This window comes from Cyrtonyx montezumae, unplaced genomic scaffold (assembly GCF_038088225.1).
Source record: "Cyrtonyx montezumae isolate F1298 unplaced genomic scaffold, pur_monq_1.0 scaffold_3, whole genome shotgun sequence".
Lineage (NCBI taxonomy): Eukaryota > Metazoa > Chordata > Aves > Galliformes > Odontophoridae > Cyrtonyx > Cyrtonyx montezumae.
Genome location: NW_027072034.1, coordinates 117,045,844 through 117,069,926, shown reverse-complemented (window position 1 = coordinate 117,069,926; position 24,083 = coordinate 117,045,844). Strand labels below are relative to the sequence as shown.

Below are 24,083 nucleotides of genomic sequence, written 5' to 3'. Positions count from 1 at the left end.
TCCCCATTGTCCTGTCAGCCCATGTAAACAGTCATTCCTCCTCCTGTTTATACACTCCCTTCAATTATTGGAAGGCTACCATGAATTCTCCCCAGAGCCTTCTCCAAGCTAAACAAACCCAGTTCCCTCAACCTTTCCTCATAGCAGAGGTGCTCCAGCCCTCTGATCATTTTAGTGGCCCTTCTCTAGATCTGTTCCACAAGCTCTGCATCTTTCTTGTGCTGGGGGCCTTAGGCCTGGACATAGTGCTCCAGATGGGGCCTCACAAGAGCTGAGTAGAGGGAGACAATCACCTCCCTCTCCCTGCTGGCCACCCCCTTTTTAATGTAGCCCAGGATATAATTGGCCCTCTGGGTTGCAAGTGTGCACTGCTGGCTCATGTCCAGCTTCTCATCCACCAGGACCTCCAAGTCCTTCTCTGCAGGGCTGCTCTCCAGGAGTTCCTTTCCTTTCCCTTTCCCTTTCCCTTTCCCTTTCCCTTTCCCTTTCCCTTTCCCTTTCCCTTTCCCTTTCCCTTTCCCTTTCCCTTTCCCTTTCCCTTTCCCTTTCCCTTTCCCTTTCCCTTTCCCTTTCCCTTTCCCTTTCCCTTTCCCTTTCCCTTTCCCTTTCCCTTTCCCTTTCCCTTTCCCTTTCCCTTTCCCTTTCCCTTTCCCTTTCCTCCCCTCTCCCCTCTCTTTCCTCTTTCCTCTTTCCTCTTTCCTCTTTCCTCTTTCCTCTTTCCTCTTTCCTCTTTCCTCTTTCCTCTTTCCTCTTTCCTCTTTCCTCTTTCCTCTTTCCTCTTTCCTCTTTCCTCTTTCCTCTTTCCTCTTTCCTCTTTCCTCTTTCCTCTTTCCTCTTTCCTCTTTCCTCTTTCCCCTTCCCTTCCCTTCCCTTCCCTTCCCTTCCCTTCCCTTCCCTTCCCTTCCCTTCCCTTCCCTTCCCTTCCCTTCCCTTCCCTTCCCTTCCCTTCCCTTCCCTTCCCTTCCCTTCCCTTCCCTTCCCTTCCCTTCCCCCTTCCCCCTTCCCCCTTCCCCCTTCCCCCTTCCCCCTTCCCCCTTCCCCCTTTCCTTCTTTCCCCCTCCCTTTCTTTCCCCCTCCCTTTCTCCCTTTCTCCTCCCTTTCTCCTCCCTTTCTCCCTTTCTCCCTTTCTCCCTTTCCCATCATTCTGCCTCTGTAAAGTGAGGGTCCATAGATATTACAGCTTCCAACTTGAGTCATGAAGGGTCCACTCTTTAAGTCTTGGACAGTCCTTAAGGCTGGTTGTTTTGAGTCAGCAAGTTCCTTGTACAGTCATTAAGGCTCCATTCCATAAAGCATCATTCTTTCTAGATGAGTCAACAAACTCCTTTTCAGTCTCATACAAAACTATATGATATGGAGTATCCATTTGGTGAGTTTGGGTCAGCTGTCTTGGCTGAGTCTCTTCCTAGCTCCTTGTACACTCCTGGTTCCCTGCTGGCAAGGCAACACGAGAGGCAAAAGTGTTCTTGACTCTGTGTAAGCACTGTTCAGCAACAAGTATATAATTGGTGTAGTATTAAGTTATTTTTATAAAAAATCCAAAACATAGTACCAAATAAGCCTCTATGAAAAAGATTATCTCAGCTGAGACAAGGACAGTAAATAAACAAATTACTCCAAGAATGGCTTGAATTCTGCTCAGGCTGCATTCTGCTGATGGTGTGATAGCGTTTGTGCACTAAGTATTTCAGAAGGTATTTAAGAAAAATAAAATATCTTTTAATTCCACAAGTTTTGGAATTAAACCAGACCCCTGGTTTTCTAGAATAATGAAAGGGAATTCTTTTAGTTAAGTAGCTTTGCAGCACTGATGTCAATTCTGTGAAGACTTCTGAAGAAATTAGATTTTAAGAGTGGAGAAAAAATGTGATATGGGTTTGGTGATGGTTTGTTAAAGTACAGTCTAACCATTATTGTTCAAGATAATCCTTTTTCTAGAGAAAAGAAAGTAAAATAGATCTATTTTGACTTCAGAGAAATACTTCATATGGTTGTAAATGAGAAACAGCTGTATTCATCAGCCTTTTTCTCTGCCTGTTTTACTGGAAATTAATTGCCTAGGGCTCTTATAGGCTTAATAATGGATATTATACAATAGGTTGGTAGGGTTTTCTATTTTCATTAATATTTTTGTTAATGAATCTGACGTGGTAGAATCATAATTAAATTGTATGCAGCACCAAAATTACTAAGCGTCAATATGAAAATAGTATGATTGATCTTAATTTTGTCCTGTTTTGCACTATAGTATGTTGACTAGCCTAGGCTCCCTCTGTGTGTATACACATCTTCTTTTTCTTACACATCTAACTAGGGAATCAGAAAAATGCTTTTTTCATAGCTTTTTGGCTCTTGGAACGAAAAATGAAATATATATTGCACATTGCATTTCTTTCTTCTTTGGATAACCTTTTCCAAAATGAACCAGGCTAGATCATGCAGGATCTACAGAAATATACAGGTATGGGGAGAGAAGTGGCAGAGAATGATGACAAGTTCTGCTCTGACAGATTGTCAGACTGTTACCATGAATCAGTCAATCATGAAACTCTTAAGAAGAAAGCTGAAATGTTAGAGAGCAGGCATTCTTTATTCTCAGCACCAGATGCACACGGGGATCCTTCCACCTAATTATGCACGCCTTGAACAAAAGATCTTCAGCTTATATACATTACTTGTGTTACGTATGCAAAGGTTTTCTAGGATGGTTCATGCATATTCAGTACTTACCACAAAATCATTAATGTTAGATTCCACCTCCCTGCACATGCTCAGTCCTTTTGTGGTGGTGGTTCCAGGACCCTTCCTCACCATGTTCACTGGTTGAACTCCATCTTCACACATGCTCAGTTAGCTTCTTACCTCGACTGAACAATACTTGCTCTCACAAAACGATCTGATTCAAGGCAGAACTTTCCTAATCTACTTGATACAAAGACTTTACAAAACTCCCCTTATCTGCCCTGTACAAGGGCATAGATTCTTCCTGTTTTCTAAACAATCCACAGGACTGTCCACCAACAAGACTTAACAATTGCTATAGTTTTATCAAGACTTATTTTGCTGTAAGTCCTTCTCACGGGGTGAAACCTTCTAGGAAGCAGCCCTAAGTTTCTACATTAAGAGGGAACATTAAGTGTTTATTTTTTAACTTTCAGTCTTGAGCCATAACTTTCTCTACTTCTCTACACTCTGTTTTAAACTAAGTAAATTTTCTTTTTCCTTGTAAAAAACATCATACTTTTCCAATGAGTGTAAGGCAAACTCAGTTCTTGTTGAAATTCATCTTTCGGATGTGGTAGTCAGCATTTTACACAAGAGCTTTAGATAATTGCACTATGTATCTCTTTGGATAAAATCTCTCAGCCAGCATTACTATCTGAAAGTTTCCTGTCTAGTTACATTTCCCACTAAATCAATGGAGAGGAAACGTTTCCTGGAGGTGCCATTACATCCTAAAATTGGTCATGTGTAGCAGCTGTGTGTCATTTGAATATTCCATTGTGGTGATTCAGAAGAAAAATAAAATAAAAAAAATCACAAAATCTTTTAAGTATTATAATACAGTCAATTTTTTGATCAAATGATTGCATTGGGATGCTTTCTCCTGTATGAACGAAACTTTGTTCCTTTGCTATTTTGGAGAGGCTGTGTCTCCTGTCTAGGAGAATTTACCTCATAGAGGAGACAAGCAAACTAGCAAACAAGACAGTTTGCTAGTATCTCCTATTTTTGCATTATAAAATACAGCCATATTTTTGCAGGAAAACAGTATAAAGTGAATCCTTCATCTCATGTTTACCCATCCTTTGCATAATAATAATTAATGATAGCCTCATGGTATCAAAAATCTAAAACTGTAAAAAATAATATTTCTGCTAACTGCAGTATTTTAGTATTCATTTATGTTTTGTCTTTTTTTTTTTAATCAGGTTCACTGGTAATTGAAGATAAAGAAACCCCACCACACATGCCCAAGAACCCTGTGGTGGAAACAAACTTGCAACCAGCAGGTAGCTTACCTTCAAATCAGCTATCTAAGTTCCCAATGCAGATAAACTTGGCTCAGCTCCGACTCCAGCACATGCAGCAACAAGTCATGGCTCAGAGACAGCAAGCTCAACGCAGAGCAGGTCCAGTAGGTTTACCAAATCCAAGAATGCCAGGAACTGTGCAGCAGTCTCCTGCTTCTCATCAGGTAAACTATGACTATTTCCAAAGATTTTTCTTTCCCATATGCGGTGGTTTCACCCTGGTGGGCAGCTGAACTCCACCACAGCCACTCTCACTCTCAACTCAAAGAAAGAAGGGAAACTGCATGAAAATGCTTTTGAAGGCATTAGGGTCCATCAGTGCTGGTCTTTTAGAATCATACAATCACCAAGGTTGGAGAAGACCTACAAGATCATCCAGTCCAACCATCTTCCAGTCACCAGTAGTTCTCACTAAAAACATGTTCCTCAACACAACGTCTAAATGTTCCTTGAATACCTCCAGGTTTGGTGACTTTACCACCTCCCTGGACAGCCCATTCCAGCACCTGATCACTCTTTAAGAGAAGTATTTCCTAACATCCAGACTGAATCTCCCTTGATGCAACTTGAAGCCATTCCCTCTAGTCCTATCACTAGTTATAAGAGAGAAGGACAACCTCCAGCATATTACAGCCTCCCTTCATGTTGTTATAGAGAGCAATAAGATCCCCCCTGAGTCTCTTCTTCAGACTGGACAATTTCATCTCCCTCAGCCATTGCTCATAAGGCCTGTGGTCTGGATCCCTCACCAGCTTTGTTGCCTCTCTCTGGACACACTCCAGGACCTCAGTGTCTTTCCTGTAGTGACGGGCCCAACCAATACCAACCACAGTACTCTGGATGTGGCCTCACCAGTGCTGAGTACAGGGGAAGATTGACACTTCCAGCTAACTTGGTGCTAAACTTTGTTTCATGAAGAGTGGAAAATATCAGACATTCACAAGCCACAGAGTATCTACTAATACATTACAATAAGCTTTAAGAGTCCTTCAAAGCAGGATTTCTCCTGCTTATTGAGGGTGCATTCAATGCCCTTGTCCGGGTCATCAATAAAGATACTGAAGAGGATAGGCCCCAGTACTGACCCCTGGGGAACACACCACTTGTGACCGCTCACCATTTGGATTTAGCTCCATTCACCACCACTTTCTGGGCCCAGCCCTCCAGCCAGTATTTTACCCAGCAAAGAGTGTGTCTGTCCAAGCCACGGCCTGCCAGCTTCTGCAGGAGAATACTGTGGGGGACAGTGTGAAAGGCTTTGCTGAAGTCTAGATAGGCTACATGCACAAGTTCTTCCTCATCCACCAGGAGGGTCACTTGATCACAGAAGGAGATCAGGTTGATCAAGCAGGACCTGCCTTTCATGAACCCATGCTGGCTAGGCTTGATCCCCTGGTTGTCCCACACATGCTAGTTGATCTACCACAAAACAATCTGCTCCGTAACCTTCCCCAGCACTGAGGTCAGGCTAAAGTACCACCTCTTAAGATCACAGGAACAGTCAACTTCAAAATGCTGAAAGCTGTGCAGATGGGGCAGAAGATTGGCTTGGCTGAGCAGGGAACTTCTAGAGCTTAGGAAGAAAAAGAAGGTGTATGGTCACTGGACATTAGGTTGGGTGCCATGGAAGGACTACAGAGATGCTGTTTGCCATTGTAGGGAGAAAATTTGTGTGTTTAAAGGTCAATTATAATTGAAGCAGGCCAGTACACTGTGAGACAACAAAAATGGCTTTTAAAATATGTTTTAACAGCAAAAGGTGGACCAGGGCCAACACCAATCCATTACTTGATATGGATAGTTGCATCACAAATAGGGCTGCAGATGAAACAGAATTGTTAAATGACTTCTTCACCTCTAACACTGATTATAGGTTCTGGGTTGGTGATGAGTCTTGAGTTGAACTGCTGTGACTGTAGTAATGATAAACTCTCAGCCAACCCTGAACTTGGGCAAGATTTACTGCTCTAGCTAGATTCTACATTGGCCCCATAGAGTCTATGGGGCCCATTGGGATTCATCCCAGGTTACATAAAGAGCTGTCCAACAGTGTATTTGGGCACCACAGTAAAAGAAGGACATAAAACTATTAGTATCCAAAGGAGGGCTATGAAGATGATAAAGGGTCTGGATGGACAGGGTTATGAGGAGCAGCTGAGGGCCCTGGGTTAGTTCAGTGCAGGGCAGAGGAACTGAGGGGAAACCCTCATGGTGGCTGCAGCTCCTCACAGAGTAGAGAGGCTGTGCTGAGCTCTGCTTCTGGTGACAGCAACAGGACTCCCCTGATGCAACCCCATTTAGTATAACCCTTTGAGCTCAATCCCTCAGCCAATTGTTCACTCATCATGTTATGTTTTTTCCTAGCTCTATGCTGGACGCTTTGTCCAGAAGGATATTGTGAGAAACAATAGCCAAAGCTTTGCTGAAATCCAAAAAGGTTTTAGCAACTATCTTCCCTTGGTCGACTAAGTTGACAGCTCCTCCAGTGTGGGGTTATTGTTGTTCTTTCCAAACTTATTACAAGCTTCTTGCAGACTGCAGTTCTTCAAGAATTGCTCTGATGTAGGTCTGTACCATAGATTCCATTCTTCAGGAACAGACCACTCCGGCATGAGTCCCCTTGAGCAGCAGCTCATGCCAGAGTTTGTCTTCTACCCCATGGGCTGCTCCATAGCTGCACTTGGAGATCTGCTCCACATGGTGCCCATGGTCTGCAGGTGGACAGCATGCTCTGCTGTGGGCCTCTCCTGATCTGCAGTAAACTACTGCTCCATGCCGAGAGCACCTCCTGCCCTCCTTCACTGACCTTGGTGTCTGCAGGGCTATTTCTAATTTTCTCATTCCTTTCTCCCAGTTGCTGATTTTTCTTTTCCTTTCTGAAACTTGCTCTTTTAGAGGCACTTTTTGGATCCCTTTTGGAGCAGCTGGGGCTAGCTTTGGTCTGATGGGAGGCATCTGATGGGCTCTACTCACAGAGGGCTACCTATGTAGCCTCCCCATTATCAAAACCTTGCCACGTAAGCCTGATTCAGCATTTCACCAATGAGGGAGAAAGTGAATAAAAAGAAAAATGTTTCAGTACAGAATTTCAGATCTTCATCTTTAGCTAGTGGTCATATAGAAGGGTTAGAGAACATTTTCTTTACTAAGCATTGAATGGACATTATAAACTTGACTGACAGAACATATGGTAATAGCCTATTATTATTGAGAAAAAATATATCATATGGTATGTGACCATATATAGTACTGAGCTATAGGTATTGAATTTTTTTCAAATGCTCATAAAATAAAACTGTCATTTTTTTTCCCTCAAGGCTTTTTTGCATGGAACTGTAACTGTCCCATATGACTTCCAAAGTTGTGATATTCTGACTAGCTGTTGTGATGCATCTGCATCTGTTATAGCAGAGTAATTCAAAACCATATGCTAGGTTTGGTTTTTTAACATTAATTTTAATTATGTTGTGTGATCACTCAGGTAAATAAGGTTATACCCTTTGTTTGCATTTAATATAAGAGTTAAATGCAGTAAAAAGATTCTGGAACGTTGAATCAATATAATCTAACTTACAGAACTGTTTTTTCTTCATGCAGGCACCTCCACGCTTGATTCATTTTCAGAATCATAGCCCCAAGTCCAATGGTGCAGCTCCTCCTGCACAGCAGATGAGATTTCCCCAAAATCAGAGCCTACCAAGGCAAGCAATAAAGCTCAACCCATTGCAGATGGCATTCTTGGCACAGCAAGCTATTAAACAGGTAGAGTTTCTTTCCCATTTCACTTACTATGTAAAAATAAAACATCAAATGTGCTTCATATCATCTTTTTTTATTATGTTTCAAGAGTGCTTTTCAGTTGGAATGGAGAATGCTTTCTTCTCTGTAACAAGATACCCACGGTTTTCTTAATGAGAACTGTCAAGTTTATTTCATTCTGACATTTTTAAGCAGCTGAACTGTTACGGAAGTGAGCCATAGTGTGTGATACGTAGGTGTTTTGTGTTTCATTCTGTTTTTGGCTATTACTGCGCTTTCTGGCCACTTACGTAAACTTAACATGAACGTTGTCTGCACAATACAATAAATAAACAGTGGCAAATCCCCCTGTTCAGCTTAGTGTTAGTGAATTCACTTGAGACCAGGTAAAAGCTTAACTGACAAGCTTGTATCTGCCACCACCTCCAGAGTATGCCAAATCTTGCAGATGAAGGAGAAAAAAAAGGAGCCTGCAGTTGAGAGACCTCTGCTGAGTAAAAATGGTTGATGCCTATCTGATCAGCAGTTGAACTGGGGCAGGAGCAAATACTTCAGAAGCTTTCTATCTGTTCAGAAAGCCAAATCCTTATTAAAAAGTACATTAACATGTGTTGTTGGATATTTTAAATGAAAGAGAGGATCATGTTGCCAGAGGCAAGCAGGGTAAATCTGGTTTGCGACCTGAAAAGTGGAGTAATGCCATTAATGTCTGCAATGCTTATGAAGTCAGAGAACTAATTTCAACTGAATTGAAGAAGGCTGCATGATATCACAGAGTGTGTGTAACAAGAGCTATATCAGTTCCATTTGAGCATTTCAAAAGAAGATTGACCTGTCTACAAGCCTTTCTTTCAAGTATTTCCATTATCTAGTATTGTCTTTCTCAAAGCAGAAACCAGTGAATAGAATGACTGACAAAAGGAATTGAGCAGAATCAAATTTTGCCTAGAGTTGCCATGAAATTCCATTTCACTTCTTGAAAATGCATATGTCTAAACTGAGAATGAAATTTAGTTTGAATTCACTGTACACTTTATATCATGGTGTTAAATTTATAGGTAGGTGGAAATTTTTTCAGCATTTCAAATTCTTAATCACCTTAAGTTGTTAAAGGAAGCATTAAATTCTTGATAACATTCAAGTAGAATGTAGCTACTTACTTATTTTAAAGTACTGGAGTAGCTGTGTATTCATCATATTATCTGTAATGCTTTATTTTCACTAAAACCATTACATTCCTCCTACAACACTTCAATGCAGCATGAAATATTAATAGATACACAACATCAAGATGCAGCTTTGAATTTAAGAATTCACATTCGTTTCTTCTTTTCATAGTTTTTAACTGCTTGTCATCTTTCCTCGTCTTGTAATATTGGTTATTGAAGTTAGATAACTTCAGAGTAAATCAGGAATTTAAATTTGAAATCAATTTACTGTACTAGGTTGCTTGTTTAGCTAAAGAGTTAGAACAAGGACATGTAGTATATGTATTCTGTAGAGGGAAAAATACTAAATTGTGGATTATTATTCTATTTTTTAGTGGCAGGTTGGTAATGGACAAAGTTCAACTGCCATTTCAACAGCAAGCAGCATAACTTCTACTCCATCCAGCCCCACAGTCACTAGTGCTGCAGGATGTGATGGGAAGACATATCCTCCTGTGATAGATTTGAGTTCTCCAGTGGGTAGTTCCTACAATCTACCATCTCTTCCTGATGTAAGTACCATCCATAACAATCTTTTACAGATTCTATTTTGAAGTATGCTTTAGTGGTTTTGAAAAGTCAAAATCCTTTTTGTTTTGAAATTCTGGTGTTTATCAAAGTGAGATAATTCTAGAAAGCAATACGGGATTGCCTGCATATTGTTGGCAGTATTCAGGATTGCTCTGGGAAACTTAAGAAAAACAGCATTCCAGGTTGTAACAGTAATCAGGATTGTTTATGTGCTTGCTTCACATTGCAGTCTTTACTACCATCCGCTGCTCAATAAACTCATTTTAAGTCACTGAATGTGCTGTCTTAGGTGGTTATTGTTGGTATAGTGGAGTCAAATTTTCCTTATAATTCTTCCTTTTGGTACTTCTTTCCTTCATACTTTCTCTAACATACATGTGAGTAAGTGTTGGGGGAGCATTGTAAGTTCATCTTTTCTTAAACTTCTCAGCCTCTTTCATTCTTCTGATTGGTTCTTATTTGCTAAAGGTCAACATTAGGGCTGTTGAGCTTTGTTTAGTTGATTTTCTTCTTTCAAATTACTGCTGAACCTGTATTTGTGGTCTGAGCTTGTAGAGACCTCGAATGCCACAGTTTTCTTGTCATGACTTGCTTTTACTCCATTTCTCCCTTCTATCTTTTGATCTCCCCAATAAACTCTTAGACAGAAATGTTGTATTTTTAAAAACGTGTACATTGATATTACAGTTTCTGTGTGAGTAAAAAGATCAAGTGCACAACACAATCATAAAACTACAGAATCTGTGAGACATTTCAGCACACTGATTTTTGTGCACACCAGTGTTACGAACTCTTCTACTTGTATGCGGTTAAATTTATGCTTTGAAGATGTGTTGTCAACATCACTGCACATATGCTGACATATCAAAGGCTTTTCCACCAAACACTGAGATGTCTAGCATATAAATATAAACGTCAGCGGTCAGTGGAGTTGCTACCTGTAGATTTGTGATGTGTCTGGATAGTTGAGAAAACTGATACTGAAATGAACTATTTTCTGATCAAACATGATCTCACTTATTATTAAAAAACCCAAACCAACAGCAAACTAACATCTCAAAAATGTCATTTCTCTTTACCAAATCAGAATGTATACTTTGTTCAGAAAGCTAGACTGATAAATTCACAATTCTTAAAAGCAAGTTCCACTGTCTGGCCTGGGCCATGAATAAAAAGAACAAATCTTGACTTGCTGTCTTTGTTTTGAGCGAATATGTGTGGCCCCGTACCTGGAAGATGTGTGAGGCACATGGAATTAAGTGTCTTTTGAGGTTCTTCCAGTTCAGTTCAACATTAATGATTTAGTGGAGAGTTTGTGTATTGCTTATTGTTTTTAGAGTATACTATGTAAGCATGTTAAAAGAGGGAGAAGAGATAAAAGTTCATATCCTCTCTGGTGTATGAAAGCTACCTGTCTGGTGTAAGCTTTCTCAGTAGATGATGAGGAAAAAATAGCACTTCTAAAAATCACTTCAGCTTAAAATAGAGATATGGAGCACTGAGTTTGGCCATTTGTCTTTTTAGAGGAAACAAGATGACCTGTTTTGAAGTAAACAGTTCACTTTTTGGATGGCAAATGCTAGATGGTCTTCATTTTGGTCTTCATGTCCAAAACAGAAATTTGGTGGAGGCGTTGTATTTTTTGTTTCATCATTTTCCCCCAGCTATTAACTGCTTTTCCTGTTAACCGTCTTCTAGATTGATTGTTCAGGAAACATCACGCTGGATACTGTTGCGAGGAAGGATGATGGCACTGGAGAGCAGAACCAGCCAAAACCACCTTCAAATAGAACTGTGCAGTCACCAAATTCATCTGTACCATCACCAGGCATCTCAGGTAATTGGACTGTGGTGCAATTTTCTATTTAAGTGCTGTAATGGAAGAATCTAGCATGGCAATGTTAATGTTGATGTCAGAATGAGTTCTATTTTATATCAACAGTAAGTATTGAAATAAAAGCAAAGAAGTAGAAAGCCTAGTAAGAGGTAAAGTTGAGGCTGTTACAGCATTGTGAACAAAGTTAAGTGGGAAGACTTTAAAAACATGGAGGAAAAAGCATAGTAGACACAAGGAAACTGCAGATGCAAGAGTATCCATGAAAACTGTCATGTTCAGGTATACCAGATGACATCCTAGAAGCTTTGGTAGTAGACAAGTACTTATAAAAAGCAAGTTAAGATATAACAGCAGACAATGGCTGCCACTGGTCACTTGCAAAGCTCAGTTCACACATTAGAAAATCTTTTTCAGTCGGAAAGTAGTATAGCACTGATAGAAGTTAACTGGAAAGGTTATTGTTACAGGTAGTCAAATGTGGTAGAATTGAAGGACCCAGGGGATTCCTGACACCATACCTGATGGAGATCAGTGGACGCTCCTTACTCTTATATTATGGACCATTTCCTGATTTGGCCTGTGTTGAGGCTCTGTGAGCATGAATTCTCAATATGTTCCTACTTGATGTTCATGCACTTGGACAGATTAGCTCAGAAAGGAGGATGATACATCCAGATGCTCTCATAAACAGAGACAATGCAAACAGCCTGCTACTTTTTCTCAGGAAAATTACCCTTCTCAAGTCTTTTGCTGTCTGACCCCCAGACCCTTTTTGGGGTTCTCTCTCATATCTGCACCCTGTCCCGAGATCTCATCTTATTGACCAGCTAATATAGCTTAAAAGTTTTTTAGTAAATCACACATTTAGAAGCTAGAAATATAATTTAATAAGGTAATTTAAAGCAAACTGCAGTAATAAGAAGCAGGCATCAACCAGGCAAAGGTACTAAATCATCAGCCTGCTTACATACAGTAGGGTGCTAAAAATAGTTCTTTCCTTGATTCTTTTATTTCAAAGAAACAGATTATTCTTTTCTTGTTCTCTCACGATTTTGTACTAAATGAGATGTCTATTAAATACATAACAAGGCAGGAGAAATTTGACCAAAGACCTATATACTTCTCCAAATAATGGATCAGCCTTGGCATAGATGTGCATTACGTTCTAATCTGATTCTTCTATCCTAGGAGGTGTCAGTGTAACAAATATACACCCTCCAATACGTTCACCCAGTGCCTCCAGTGTTGGGAGCAGAGAGAGGTAAGGAAGGAGCGGGAGAGAAAGAAAGCGTGACTTCCACATCCATAGAGCATGCCTCAGACTTTTCTATCATTAGAGCAGAGAGAAGTTAATACACTTAGCCTTCTCTTTTAACAGGACTGGTATGACAGTTATTATAGTACTCTGTGTAGTCTAAAAGTGTGAGGGCTACTCTGAAATTAAGATCTCCTATGTTATGTTGGCCCAGTATATCAGAGGCAGATGTTGGTGGTATGGCAGTAGTGGTTGAACCTTCCCACCAATATTACGTTGTGTTTTGTTGCCATGCGATGGATGGCAGCAGAGGGGCACTCTGACACAGTGGTGCCTGACATGGAAGTGTGTATGAAGCAAAGGTGTGTCACTGAATTCCTCCGTGCAGAAAAAAATGGCAGCCACTGACATTCATCGATGCTTGCTGAATGTTTACAGAGACCAAACAGTGGATGTGAGCACAGTGAGGCAGTGGGTGGTGTGTTCTACAGTTTTGTAGCTGAGAATTTGCTCTATCAGAGAGTGTTTTTGTGCTCTATATATCTGTATAGTTTCCATGGAAATAAATAGGAGGTACTACGTTCAGGGTAACCTACGTAATTTCATTCGTAGTGTTTTGGTAGCATTTTTAAAAATATATTAACTCTGTGAATGATATGTAGTTTGATATTATTAAAAGAATACCAGATGTAAATTGTATTTTAAATTCAAAAAAATCAGGTATAGGAACCAGTTGTGTGCTAGAAGTTCCTTGTGTAACTATAAATGAATTCAGATTCCAAGATTTAAGGATTTAACAGTTAGTTAAGTGAGCACTAGGTATCTACTGAGAGTCTAGAAAAAAATGTTTTTATCCTTCTGTGATGGAATATTAATGAACAAATAGGTTTAGATAATGTTGTTTGAAGACAGAAGAACCATTAACATGTTCCAATAAATTAGAGAATACATCTGACATGAGATTAATTTTTCATGCAGAGAGGAATCAGATGACACTGATCGTACTTCAACTGAAAATGCAATTGCTTTTTTAATAAACAATATCTTTTGCTCTATCCTTTTACATAGCAAATATTTTGAAGGACTCACAACACGCAAATATGTGAGCTATTTAAATACTTTTCAGAAAAGTCTATTACTTCCTTTAAAATATGTTTCTATCATCTGCTGTTCTTTGAATTCATTTGTTAAATATAAATTTATTATATAATAAAAAAGCAACATGCTGTTACGTTTTAAATTTGATTATCCATTCTCTTTCTATTATGACTAAACTAATGAATGAAAACAGAGTCCAATTATAAAAGTAGGGTCTAAGAAATTCTTCCAGGCATGTGTAAATGTATGCGCTTTATCTTGTTCATTTGCTTCTTTGGTTTACAATGATCAGTTCAGCTCTGGAGAATCACTAGCCTTCCCCCAAGATGTAACTGCATCTCCTCTAAGGAGGGTTGTTCAGTCAAAGTGCTTTTGTGACCTAAAAGAAATAGAGATCATTTGCAAACCTTTTAATAACAGGAAGTGAAGTTGGAAGTAATTCTGTAATTCTGAAACCAATGTATTACTAGTTTTCTGATTTTGTTATACCATTTCAAAATTCATAGAAAAAATGAATAAATTAATATAAATACAATATAATTTTAAAAATACAATATAAAAACAATAATAAATAACAAATATGATTAAAATATAATAATAAATAGATAAATAATAAACAAGATAATAATAGTAATAAATTATAAAAATAAACTTGGATGTTTGATTCTATAAAAGCTCATGGTTCAAAGAAACAAAATGGATTAGCATTCTGAAGTCTCAGAAATCATAAATGTACAGTAGGTGTTTAGTTTTGACTTTATATTTCCCTTTTTTTTTTTGCCCTTTCCCATCATTTACAGTTCTAGCTCTTCCAGCCGGCTGCCGGGAGCTGATTCTACACATAAAGTCCCAGTTGTTATGTTGGAGCCTATCAGAATTAAACAGGAGTCAAGCTCACCAAATGAGAACTTTGATTTCCCAATTGTTATTGTTAAGCAAGAAGCAGAGGAGGAATCCCGGCCTCGGAATGTAATAAAAATCTCCTTTCCCTTTGGAGAGTGTTTTGCGTTTGTGGGGAATAAAATAATTTACAAATGTGCTTTTGGGGACTTTTTTCAGAGAAGAACTGAAAAGCTGAACGTAGTGGCATAAAACAAGGAAGTAAAATTCAACATCAGACTATTTCCTTCACTAGTTCAATTAGTTGGTACACTCAGACTATTATCTGTTGAAAACCTGGGAAAGCAGAAAATAGCTTACGGATACAAACGTCAAATTTTCATGTGGTGCTAAAATGTTTTTCTAATTATTGTGTAGTAGTATATGTAAGGTTGCTAGACTTTGGGGTATCAAAAATTAGTTTTATTTTTTGTTTCACTAGTGGAATGGTATTTAAAATGCCAGAAATAGCCTCTTGTAGCTAATTTCTTGTGGTTATGCACTTGATGTTATAGAACAATAGTAATTTTTGCATGCATGTTATGTGTTGTATGGCTGCCTGCATGTGAGTTTGTTATTCTGATCAGTTCAGTCATTGCTGGGGACACCTAAATTCAAATTAATAGTATAATCAAATTTCCTTTGTTCCTTCTTACAGACCAGCTTTTCAAGAAGCATACTTACTTCACTGCTGTTAGATGGCAATCATAACTCAACTTCTGATGAAGCTGTTTTAAGAACTGATGCCCCAGACAGCACAGATGATCAGCCCAGGATACTGCAGGAGAATACAACCAGTACCAAGATGGGATGGATAGGCCCTTCACACACCGGAGAGGGCAGAAAAGAAGATGATCCCAATGAAGACTGGTGTGCAGTATGTCAAAATGGTGGGGAGCTCCTCTGCTGTGAGAAATGCCCCAAAGTATTCCATCTTTCTTGTCATGTCCCTTCGCTGATGAGCTTTCCAAGGTAATTAAGATCCCTTTAATTTCAACTAAGCTTGCATTAAGATACGTGAGTTCTGTATTGTGAAACCCCTTAGAACTTTGAGCCTCAGAGGAATCTCTGTCATCTTTGAAGTCTTAAAGTCTGCAGTTTTATTAATTGCTGAAAATTGGAATTTGCGTTGCAACTTCAGATTAACTACATTGCAGCTGCAAAATCTGTAATAAAATTTTGCAATTGTTTGGCAATTAAGAAAGATCACTTAAATCTAGGACATCCATTATTATTAGCTGTGGTCTTCAAATGGGGCCATGGAATTACTTGCCTGTCATAGAATCTTTTGAGGGCAAGAGAAAATATTATTTAATATTAACAAAATACTTAAATAAAAGTCTAAGCTAATGTTGTGTTAAATATATAGTTTACTATAATGCTAAAAATGGATACAATCCAAGCATGGGATGTGTCATGCTTGACATCTTCTAGTAACATTGCGTTCTGTGTTGAAATAAGCAGTAGGCTTTCTTGAGTGGATGATAGAAAATAACTACTCAGCTCCTTGAGTTTCAAAATTCAGTCTTACATAGGATATCATTATAAACATTACTGACATTTGCTTCTTGAGTTTGTGTCTTTGATAGGATAAATAGCATTTTGCAATGTTACAGCTTGGAAACGCCATGTAATAAGCTTATTAGTATTAAAGGATAGAACATTTGTCATAACATGCTCATTGTTTAATGTTTTTATGTAAATATTAGGTTTTCTTATTAAATATCAGCACAATTTGCTGAGATAAAACATTTGGATAACAACTTAGATTTGTATACTGATCATCTCTGTTTATGTTCTGCTCTGAACAAGTATATTTCTGCAAGCATATCTTTTAAATGTCTCTAAAATTGGCACATAAAAATGTTTCTCTTACCTTGTGAAACTTCAAATTACAGGGCTTTTTCTTTAAATAAAGTGATGTTATATTGCAGCTTTGTGCTGAAAGCAAAACTCAGCAAAGTTACAGTATGCACTTAAGCTAATAAACATTTGTGCCTCTCTGAAAGGAGGAAAAAAACCTGTAAGGATATAGATAGATAGCTACATATTCACAAGACTTTGCTTCTATTAAAATCAAAGCTTCAGAAATAAATCTTTATAAGTTCTCATTTTCACTGGATCGTTCAATGGAAACTGAGATGATGATGTCCAGGGCACAAGGGAGCCAAAACCAACTTTTCTGAGAAGTGTTCAGTTTTGTAAAGGTGCATATTAATTCAAGTGCACTTTGTTCCTGGACTTCAGAACCATAGTCAGCTTAAATTTCCTCCTGGCTTCAGATGTATCAAGTTTTTGTTCTCCATGTTTTTTGGTTGTTACACGCACAAAAACAAATCCTATATTATTACATCAGCACTCTCAACCTACTTCTTTCATTATTGCTTTTTATTCTTGCTTCAGGTAGATAGAATGCTTTTCCCTATAGTTTCACAAGGTCACTGCATCTTTTCCTTCCTTCACCCTAGCCCATCCTACTTTCCCTTACTCTTGGATATTTGAATGTGCCTTTCCTCCAACTTCTACCTTTCCTGTATTGTGAGATCTTGAGGTCATGGCTTTTATCTCTTTTTGTCTGTGTCACACCACACTATTGATGCATGATGCTAGTCCATGCACAGAGACATCAGTATCATGTAAATAGCTTGTTAAGCTGAACTGGTAGAAGGCAAAACTCTCTTTGAAAGGAAACCCATTATTCATTACCATATGTTAGAACTAGCAAATAATGAAAATCTTTGAATTACTCTAAGTGAGAACCAGTAAGACAGGTTTGTTTCTTTAACTTTGAAAGTCTTTTGCTTTACTCTCAAAATGCACTGAAAGCTGCTGCAGAAACTATTTTTTCATTTGTAAAGATCTTATTATAAGATATCTCCAAGTAAATGCATGCAGTTGGTTCCCATAAATGGTTATTGCTGAATTGCATCTACTATGTGAAGTACAACTCAGCCCTCTTGTGGTTGTCTGCAAGCGTGCAAGTTCTGTAGAAGTCTTTACTCTTCACAGCTTTTCCAGAACTTATAGAGGTTCACAAATTGAATGAGAGTCAGTCAGCATAGTCAGCTTCCAGAACTACTTTGGTCTTCTGCTTCTTCTGCTGTCAAATCTACAGGATTTTCCTAGACTGTAACTGATAAAATCAGGAACAGCTCAAAAAATTTTGTCCAGAGTTAATCTGTATAGAGCAGAAATATCTTGCAATCAGGCTTGTAAAGAGAAAATACAGTTTCTGCTATATGACTCTGATGCTTTTCCTTTTCTTGTGCCGATGTTATTTGTATGGGAATGAATCCTTCAGTCTCTCTGTAGTTAGGAAGTAGACCTTACTAATGCTGCAATTGAATTCTATGAAGTGAAGTGAAAATTTTTAACGTAACAAGAACAGTCACTGTCAGTCTGTTATGACAAGCCATTTTCCTATTCTAACACCATTCATAATATCAATGCCATTAAAAGGTAAGAAAGTTCTAAGGAAACATTTTTTGCCAGCAGTGCCTCTCTGCTTTTTGTATTTTTAACCAGCAAACAAACAAACAAACAAAAAAAAGCAACAAAACAAGGCACAAAGCAGAAAAAAAACCCCACAACAATCCATACATGAAAAAATTCTCCAGAAGTTTGTAGAAAGTCTTTTGTCAAGAATGTGCTACTTCACTGAGGTTAGTATATCTGTCTGTCTTGTTTAGTGGAGAGTGGATTTGTACATTCTGTCGGGATCTATCCAAGCCAGAAGTCGAATATGATTGTGATAAACCATCTCACAACCCTGAAAAAAGAAAATTGGAAGATACTGTGGGTTTGGCACCAATAGACCGTAGGGTAAGGATGAGTCTTGTTTCTTTTACTGATAAATGTATGCATTAATAATCATAATCATAATATAGTACAAGAGAGAAATAACTTTTTCAGCAGGCTCTGAGATCTTAGCAGCTTTGACGTAAACATTCTGAGCGACACATTCTGAAAGTTTGAGAAGTGGTTATTGTCTCATGGTGTGAACTGGGACTGTACTCTAGGAATTACCAAACACTGTTTCTCACATTGACCTCATATACTGTGACAGTGCCTTGAGAGAATTTTTATTTCTTTGTACTTTCCAGATTTACTGCAGATTGACTTTATTTACTAAATCTAGGGGCAGAGTCTACATGGAGGGCTATTCTTTGTATTTGATGCACTCTAAAAGGGAATAACTAACTCTGTATTTGGCTGTAAATGTAAATTATAATTCCTGTAAATATTCCAGTGGAGGATTATCAAACATAAAATCACCAAAACTATTTCCTGAATCTCTTTCAAGGTTCAAGATTACATTTAATATTCTTGGCTTCACACAGAACAGAGATTTCTCCCTACTGAACAAAAACCACTGTGGGCTTTGCAGTTACAGAGCAGCTGTGCACTGATCAGGAAAAATGTCACTGATTTATTTAAATGTTTGTAGTAAACCAACAGCCACATATGCTGTTTTTATCCCATAGAATGTTTGTAGGGCACGGCAAATGCTAAATAGCAATATTAGTAACTGTATGAGGTTTGTAACATCCATTTGAGAGTTAATAACAATACGATGTATCTATTGCAGAGAATGAATGTTGAAGACTTCTTTCAGTTATTGCCATCTTGTTTCCAAATATAATTTCTGTACTAACTTTTCTGCTTAGAGACTGGAGGAATATTGAGCATGTTTGGTGCTTCCTGTAGCTCATCATTACTTTAGAATACATGGTGTAGTTTTTTACTTGTGTATCTATTTTTCTTGACACAGAAGTGTGAAAGACTGCTACTATACCTCTACTGTCATGAAATGAGTCTTGCTTTTCAAGATCCAGTTCCTCCTACAGTATGTACTTCTTTCAATTTTCTATTAACAGTGTAATTGGCATGGTCCTAATGGCATTGTTATGCTCATTATCGGAAGTCAAGTTTTGTGGACATTGAGTGTATTGAACATATTTAATTTTATTAAAACTGTCTGAAGAGCAATTAAAAGTTCTGACACAGGCTGCCTAGAAAAGCTCTGGATGCCCCATCCCTGCAGGGATTCAAGGCCAGGTTCGATGAGGCCCTGGGCAGCCTGACCTGGTGCCTGATTTAGAGGTTGTTAATTTTGTCTGTGGCAGTGGGGCTGGAACTAGATGATCTTAGAGTTCCCTTTCAGCCCAAGCCATTCTAAACTTCTATGAAAGATGAAGCACTGGGTTGGAAGGAAATTGCTAGTAAAATTCCCCAAGAACTGATTTTACTTATTCCAAAAATAAGACACAAAAAGTAAATTTAACACTGCCTGCTGTTTTCACAACGCTGAGTGATATCACCAAAAAATGAATTGGGATACACTTATTTATAAAAAAATGCTTGATTTTGAGGATTGGAGTCCTGCATAGTACAACTATGAAACAGAAGTTCTTATTGTTAGCTGCAACTTTATTAATTTAAAATGCTAAAAATAACTTGAGTTCATCAGGCAGTGGAAGGAAAAAGCAAGCTGTATTCCAAGGATGCACAGAAGTGCTGTAAGTGCAGTCAGATGAACAGTGCCTCTTTTATGTTCCTTGAGACATGTCAGTGGAAAAAGATTTCATCAATAAGTAATAATGCCCCTATGCATCCCTCTTATTCCATTTGAGTAAGAAAGTACATCTGAAATGCCAAAGTAATTGATCTCTGTAGCTTACTACCATTCCTAAGGATATATTTCATGACTGAATGTCACTTTAAGCAATACAATTACTGCCTCTGAGTGAGTTGCCAAAATTGTTGTATGGTGGCCTTGAGAGTGAAACTTAATAGATGGTTCACCTGACATACAATGTCAACATCATTTGCTTTATCCTATGTAGTAAATGCAGCTGGCTTTTTTATTTATTTTACTTTTCTTTTAAAAGAGATGTTGGGAGATGTGTCTGTACTTTAGCCAGTAAAACTAGGATGTGTCGCTGTTACTTCAGTAACTGTGGATTTGTAAGAAGTACAGTTTTTATATTTTGGAGTTGTATTTCAAAAGATGAGGCTAAATTTTCTCCTATCCCTCAGATGTAAAGGTTTATAAAAGAATATGCAGTGAACATGACTGTGTCTGGTAAAATATTTCATCTTTGTTTAGGTTCCTGATTACTACAAAATAATAAAAAAGCCTATGGACTTGTCAACCATCAAGAAAAGACTTCAAGTGACCGATTCATTCTACACAAAGCCAGAAGATTTTGTGGCCGACTTCAGACTGATTTTCCAAAACTGTGCTGAATTTAATGAGGTTAGAGACATAGACACTTTATTTCTATAGGCTTCGATACTTGCAGGAAAACTATGGTGGGGGTGGAATTTACTTATTTAATTAAACTTATATTGATGATAAAGGCCCAGTGAAAACTCTATGTTTTCATTTTGATGTTAGCTGAGTATGCAATTGAGATCCTTCTGTTGAAGGGAGGAGGGCTGTAACAAACACACTAACTGAACGGCAGAAAGACAGATAATTAGTGTTCATCATAGATCTTAATGGTGAGCATTTGTTTAAAATCTTGGTTTGATCCTCATTGCATTAAATCTTAAATTCAGTGGAAGTTTCCTTCTGAAAAGTCTCACTCTTAGTTACACTAAGACTAAACAACTTAGACCGTTAACACTCTCTGTAAGGAAATGTTCTGGAGAGGGGATGCAGGTACTGAGTGGACAATAAGGGAGAGAATTAACAATACAAATTAGGTTCCTCTAAGTGTCTTCAGCTAGGTTCTCATGCAGTTCAATCACTGGGAATACTTACTGCTATGGTGACCTCCACTTCAGGAAACAGATCAGCCATGAGAAAAAGAAGACTCAGAGGAGGTCTGATCCACATCTATAAACATCTAAGGAGTGGTGGGGAGAGGGACGAGGCTGGACTCTTCTCAGCAGTATGTGATGACAGGACAAGGAGAAATGGCCACAAACTGAAGCATAGGAAGTTCTGCACAAATGTGTGTGGAAACTTCTCCACAGTGCAGTGACGGAGCAGTGGCACAGCTGCACAGAGAGGTGGTGGAGTCTCCTTCTCTGGAGACGTTCCAGACCCACCTGGACGCCTACCTGTGCAACCTGGGCTAGGGAGCTGCTTTGGCAGGGGGTGGGACTCAATGATCTCTAGAGGTCCCTTCCAACCCCTACATTTCTGTGATTCTGTGATGGTGGGTATGAATGATTTCAGGGCTGCCTGGTCTTCTGAGATACGGTCACTGTCCATTCTAGTAATATTCTAGTAATATTCTGGCCATAATCAGGTGGGTCTGTAACCTAGAAAAATTACAGCATTTCAAGCAGTTGTTCCAAAACTCTTTAGCAGTCTTGAGGCATACCTATATATATTTTTAATGCTTTTTGATTTTTTAGCTTTCAAGAGCTACAAAAGGTCATAATGTAAAAAGTATGAAGCTATTTCATGATGTATTGATCTTGTTAATTCACCCAACAGCCTGATTCAGAAGTGGCTGACGCTGGCATGAAACTTGAAGCGTACTTTGAAGAACTTCTAAAGAGCCTTTATCCTGGGAGGAAGTTTCCCGTGCAATCTAACAGCCAGAGTGAAAAAGATAATCCAGAACTTAGTGACGACTCAGATGATGACATTGTACAGCCTCGGAAAAAACGTCTCAAAGGAGAAGACCGTCAGTTGCTTAAATGAGTCACACGTGGAACGTTTTTTAAAAACTAAGAATTATTTATCACTGTCAGTTGTCAAAAGGGGAAGAGTCATGACTGCTTTGACCTGGAGGTTGGTGGATATTTACCTGACTTTCTATCCCTTGTCTGAAACGCACATCCAAGGGAGATCCAGGGCATACAGAGAGCTTCCTTGAAGTTCCAGACTTTCACTATACTTCTGGGACAGCGCAGGAACTGTGATTTGTATGGGATGACAGCTGTTTAACTTTACTTTGAAGAAGAAAAGAAGTCTGTATAGAATTGAACTTTGAAACGTTTCATGGGTTCAACATATGGCTTTCTGAGTTTGAAGAAAATGTGATCTCACCAGACATTTAATTTTACCAAAGGCATGTGGCTGGCCATAATTTGGTTTCTTTGTACTGTATTTAACACAAGCCATGAAAACAGATGTTGTAATATTGTTGTCCTACAATACTGACTGATACAATGAAAGTGTAGTTGCCCCTAAAGAAGTTACTGGTTAATTTTAAAATGTGAGGGAGAGTGTATTAAAAATAACTTAAAGAAAAAAAGAAATTTGAGAGTTTTTAATAGAGGAAGGAAAGGACGTGGTGCTTCATTTTGTACCATTTTCCCACAGACAGCAAGAAACTGTGGTATTCGTATACAATATGTTGTTTAAAAGGTGCCTCACATGTTTGATGTACTTCTGTTCAATGCAGTTAAATACTGTCGGGAAAGTTTCAAGGGAAAGAACGTTTGCTTGCAACTGTCAAGCTTCTTGATAAGCTTAGAGGGGAAAGAAAAGTGTCCTTTCTGTCCTCAAGATCTTGTTGTTTTTCCAAATTTCTAAATATTATTGTGAGAATGCAGCCAGTGTTAAATAAACAAGTGTAAAGGGGGGAGGAGGATTTTAGAAAAAAAAAAAAGATCCTGTTCTATTACCCTTCATCTGTCCTTGTTAAAACACCAGAAGGTGAAGACAAATGATGTTGGAATTTTCTCTTTTTTTGCTTTCCAGAAGTGCTGATAACAATGGACGTGGTTCTTTCTACATTCAGCAATTGCAGAGTTAAAGTACTTGTCTATGGCTGCCACAGCTATTGGTTTATACTCTTCATGTATGTCATCTTAAAAGAAAACTGTCTTTTTAGTTGCAGGAGAAAAAAAGAAGTGAAAGTGAAGGACTAAACAGGATGGTGAGAGAGACCATTCCAACAAAACAGGCTCAATCAGTGCTCACTGCAGGAGCACAGTTAGGAAATGAGAGGCTCTGACATTGCAACATCTAATGTTATAAAGACCCAGCAATGCCTAGAAGTCCTGGATATCCTGCCACCAAGTTTACTGTGCTTACATGGAAAGCTGAGTTTCTTTAGACTTCAAGTTCCAAGCACAAATTTTGTAGAATGCTGGGTGTACTTAGAGGTGAAGTCAGACACCTATGCGACTTCATATACAAGTTGTTTTCTCAGTGGGAGATACTGGAGAGGAATGTTAATGTACTTTTGCAGTCCAGTTGCTGCTCTCTCTGCTTTTGATTCTCCCTTCAAAACAAGGAAAGCTTTTTGAAATGGTTGTACAGCAACAGTGGAACAAATTGAGAATAGTTTATTCATAACGAACCCCCCCACAAGTCACAGTATGTTTTGCTGGGGAATGCAGTTAAGGGTATAGGACTATTCTGCAGTCTGTTTTTCATTCAGACAGTTTTCTTCTAGCACTGCAACAGTTTATAGAATCTGCAGCACTATAATTCAAAATAGACAGCAAGAAAAAATTCCTTCTGAGATGGAGGTGGGAAAGAAGCTAAGGAATTACTTCACATCAGTCTG

General features: G+C 38.5%; 1 protein-coding gene across 1 annotated transcript in view; it reads left to right on the top strand.

Annotated features, from left to right (window-relative positions):
• The window catches only part of TRIM24 (tripartite motif containing 24), a 59,785-nt gene extending 36,437 nt beyond the window's left edge, over positions 1-23,348 (top strand). The window contains exons 9-19 of the mRNA XM_065743143.1: positions 3,933-4,198; positions 7,632-7,796; positions 9,337-9,513; positions 11,231-11,369; positions 12,558-12,630; positions 14,523-14,691; positions 15,260-15,573; positions 18,291-18,423; positions 19,373-19,447; positions 20,711-20,860; positions 22,055-23,348. Coding sequence (XP_065599215.1) covers positions 3,933-4,198; positions 7,632-7,796; positions 9,337-9,513; positions 11,231-11,369; positions 12,558-12,630; positions 14,523-14,691; positions 15,260-15,573; positions 18,291-18,423; positions 19,373-19,447; positions 20,711-20,860; positions 22,055-22,264 — 1,871 coding nt within the window. The 3' untranslated portion in view covers positions 22,265-23,348. The remainder of the gene's footprint in view (positions 1-3,932; positions 4,199-7,631; positions 7,797-9,336; positions 9,514-11,230; positions 11,370-12,557; positions 12,631-14,522; positions 14,692-15,259; positions 15,574-18,290; positions 18,424-19,372; positions 19,448-20,710; positions 20,861-22,054) is intronic.
• Positions 23,349-24,083: the final 735 nt, after the last annotated feature.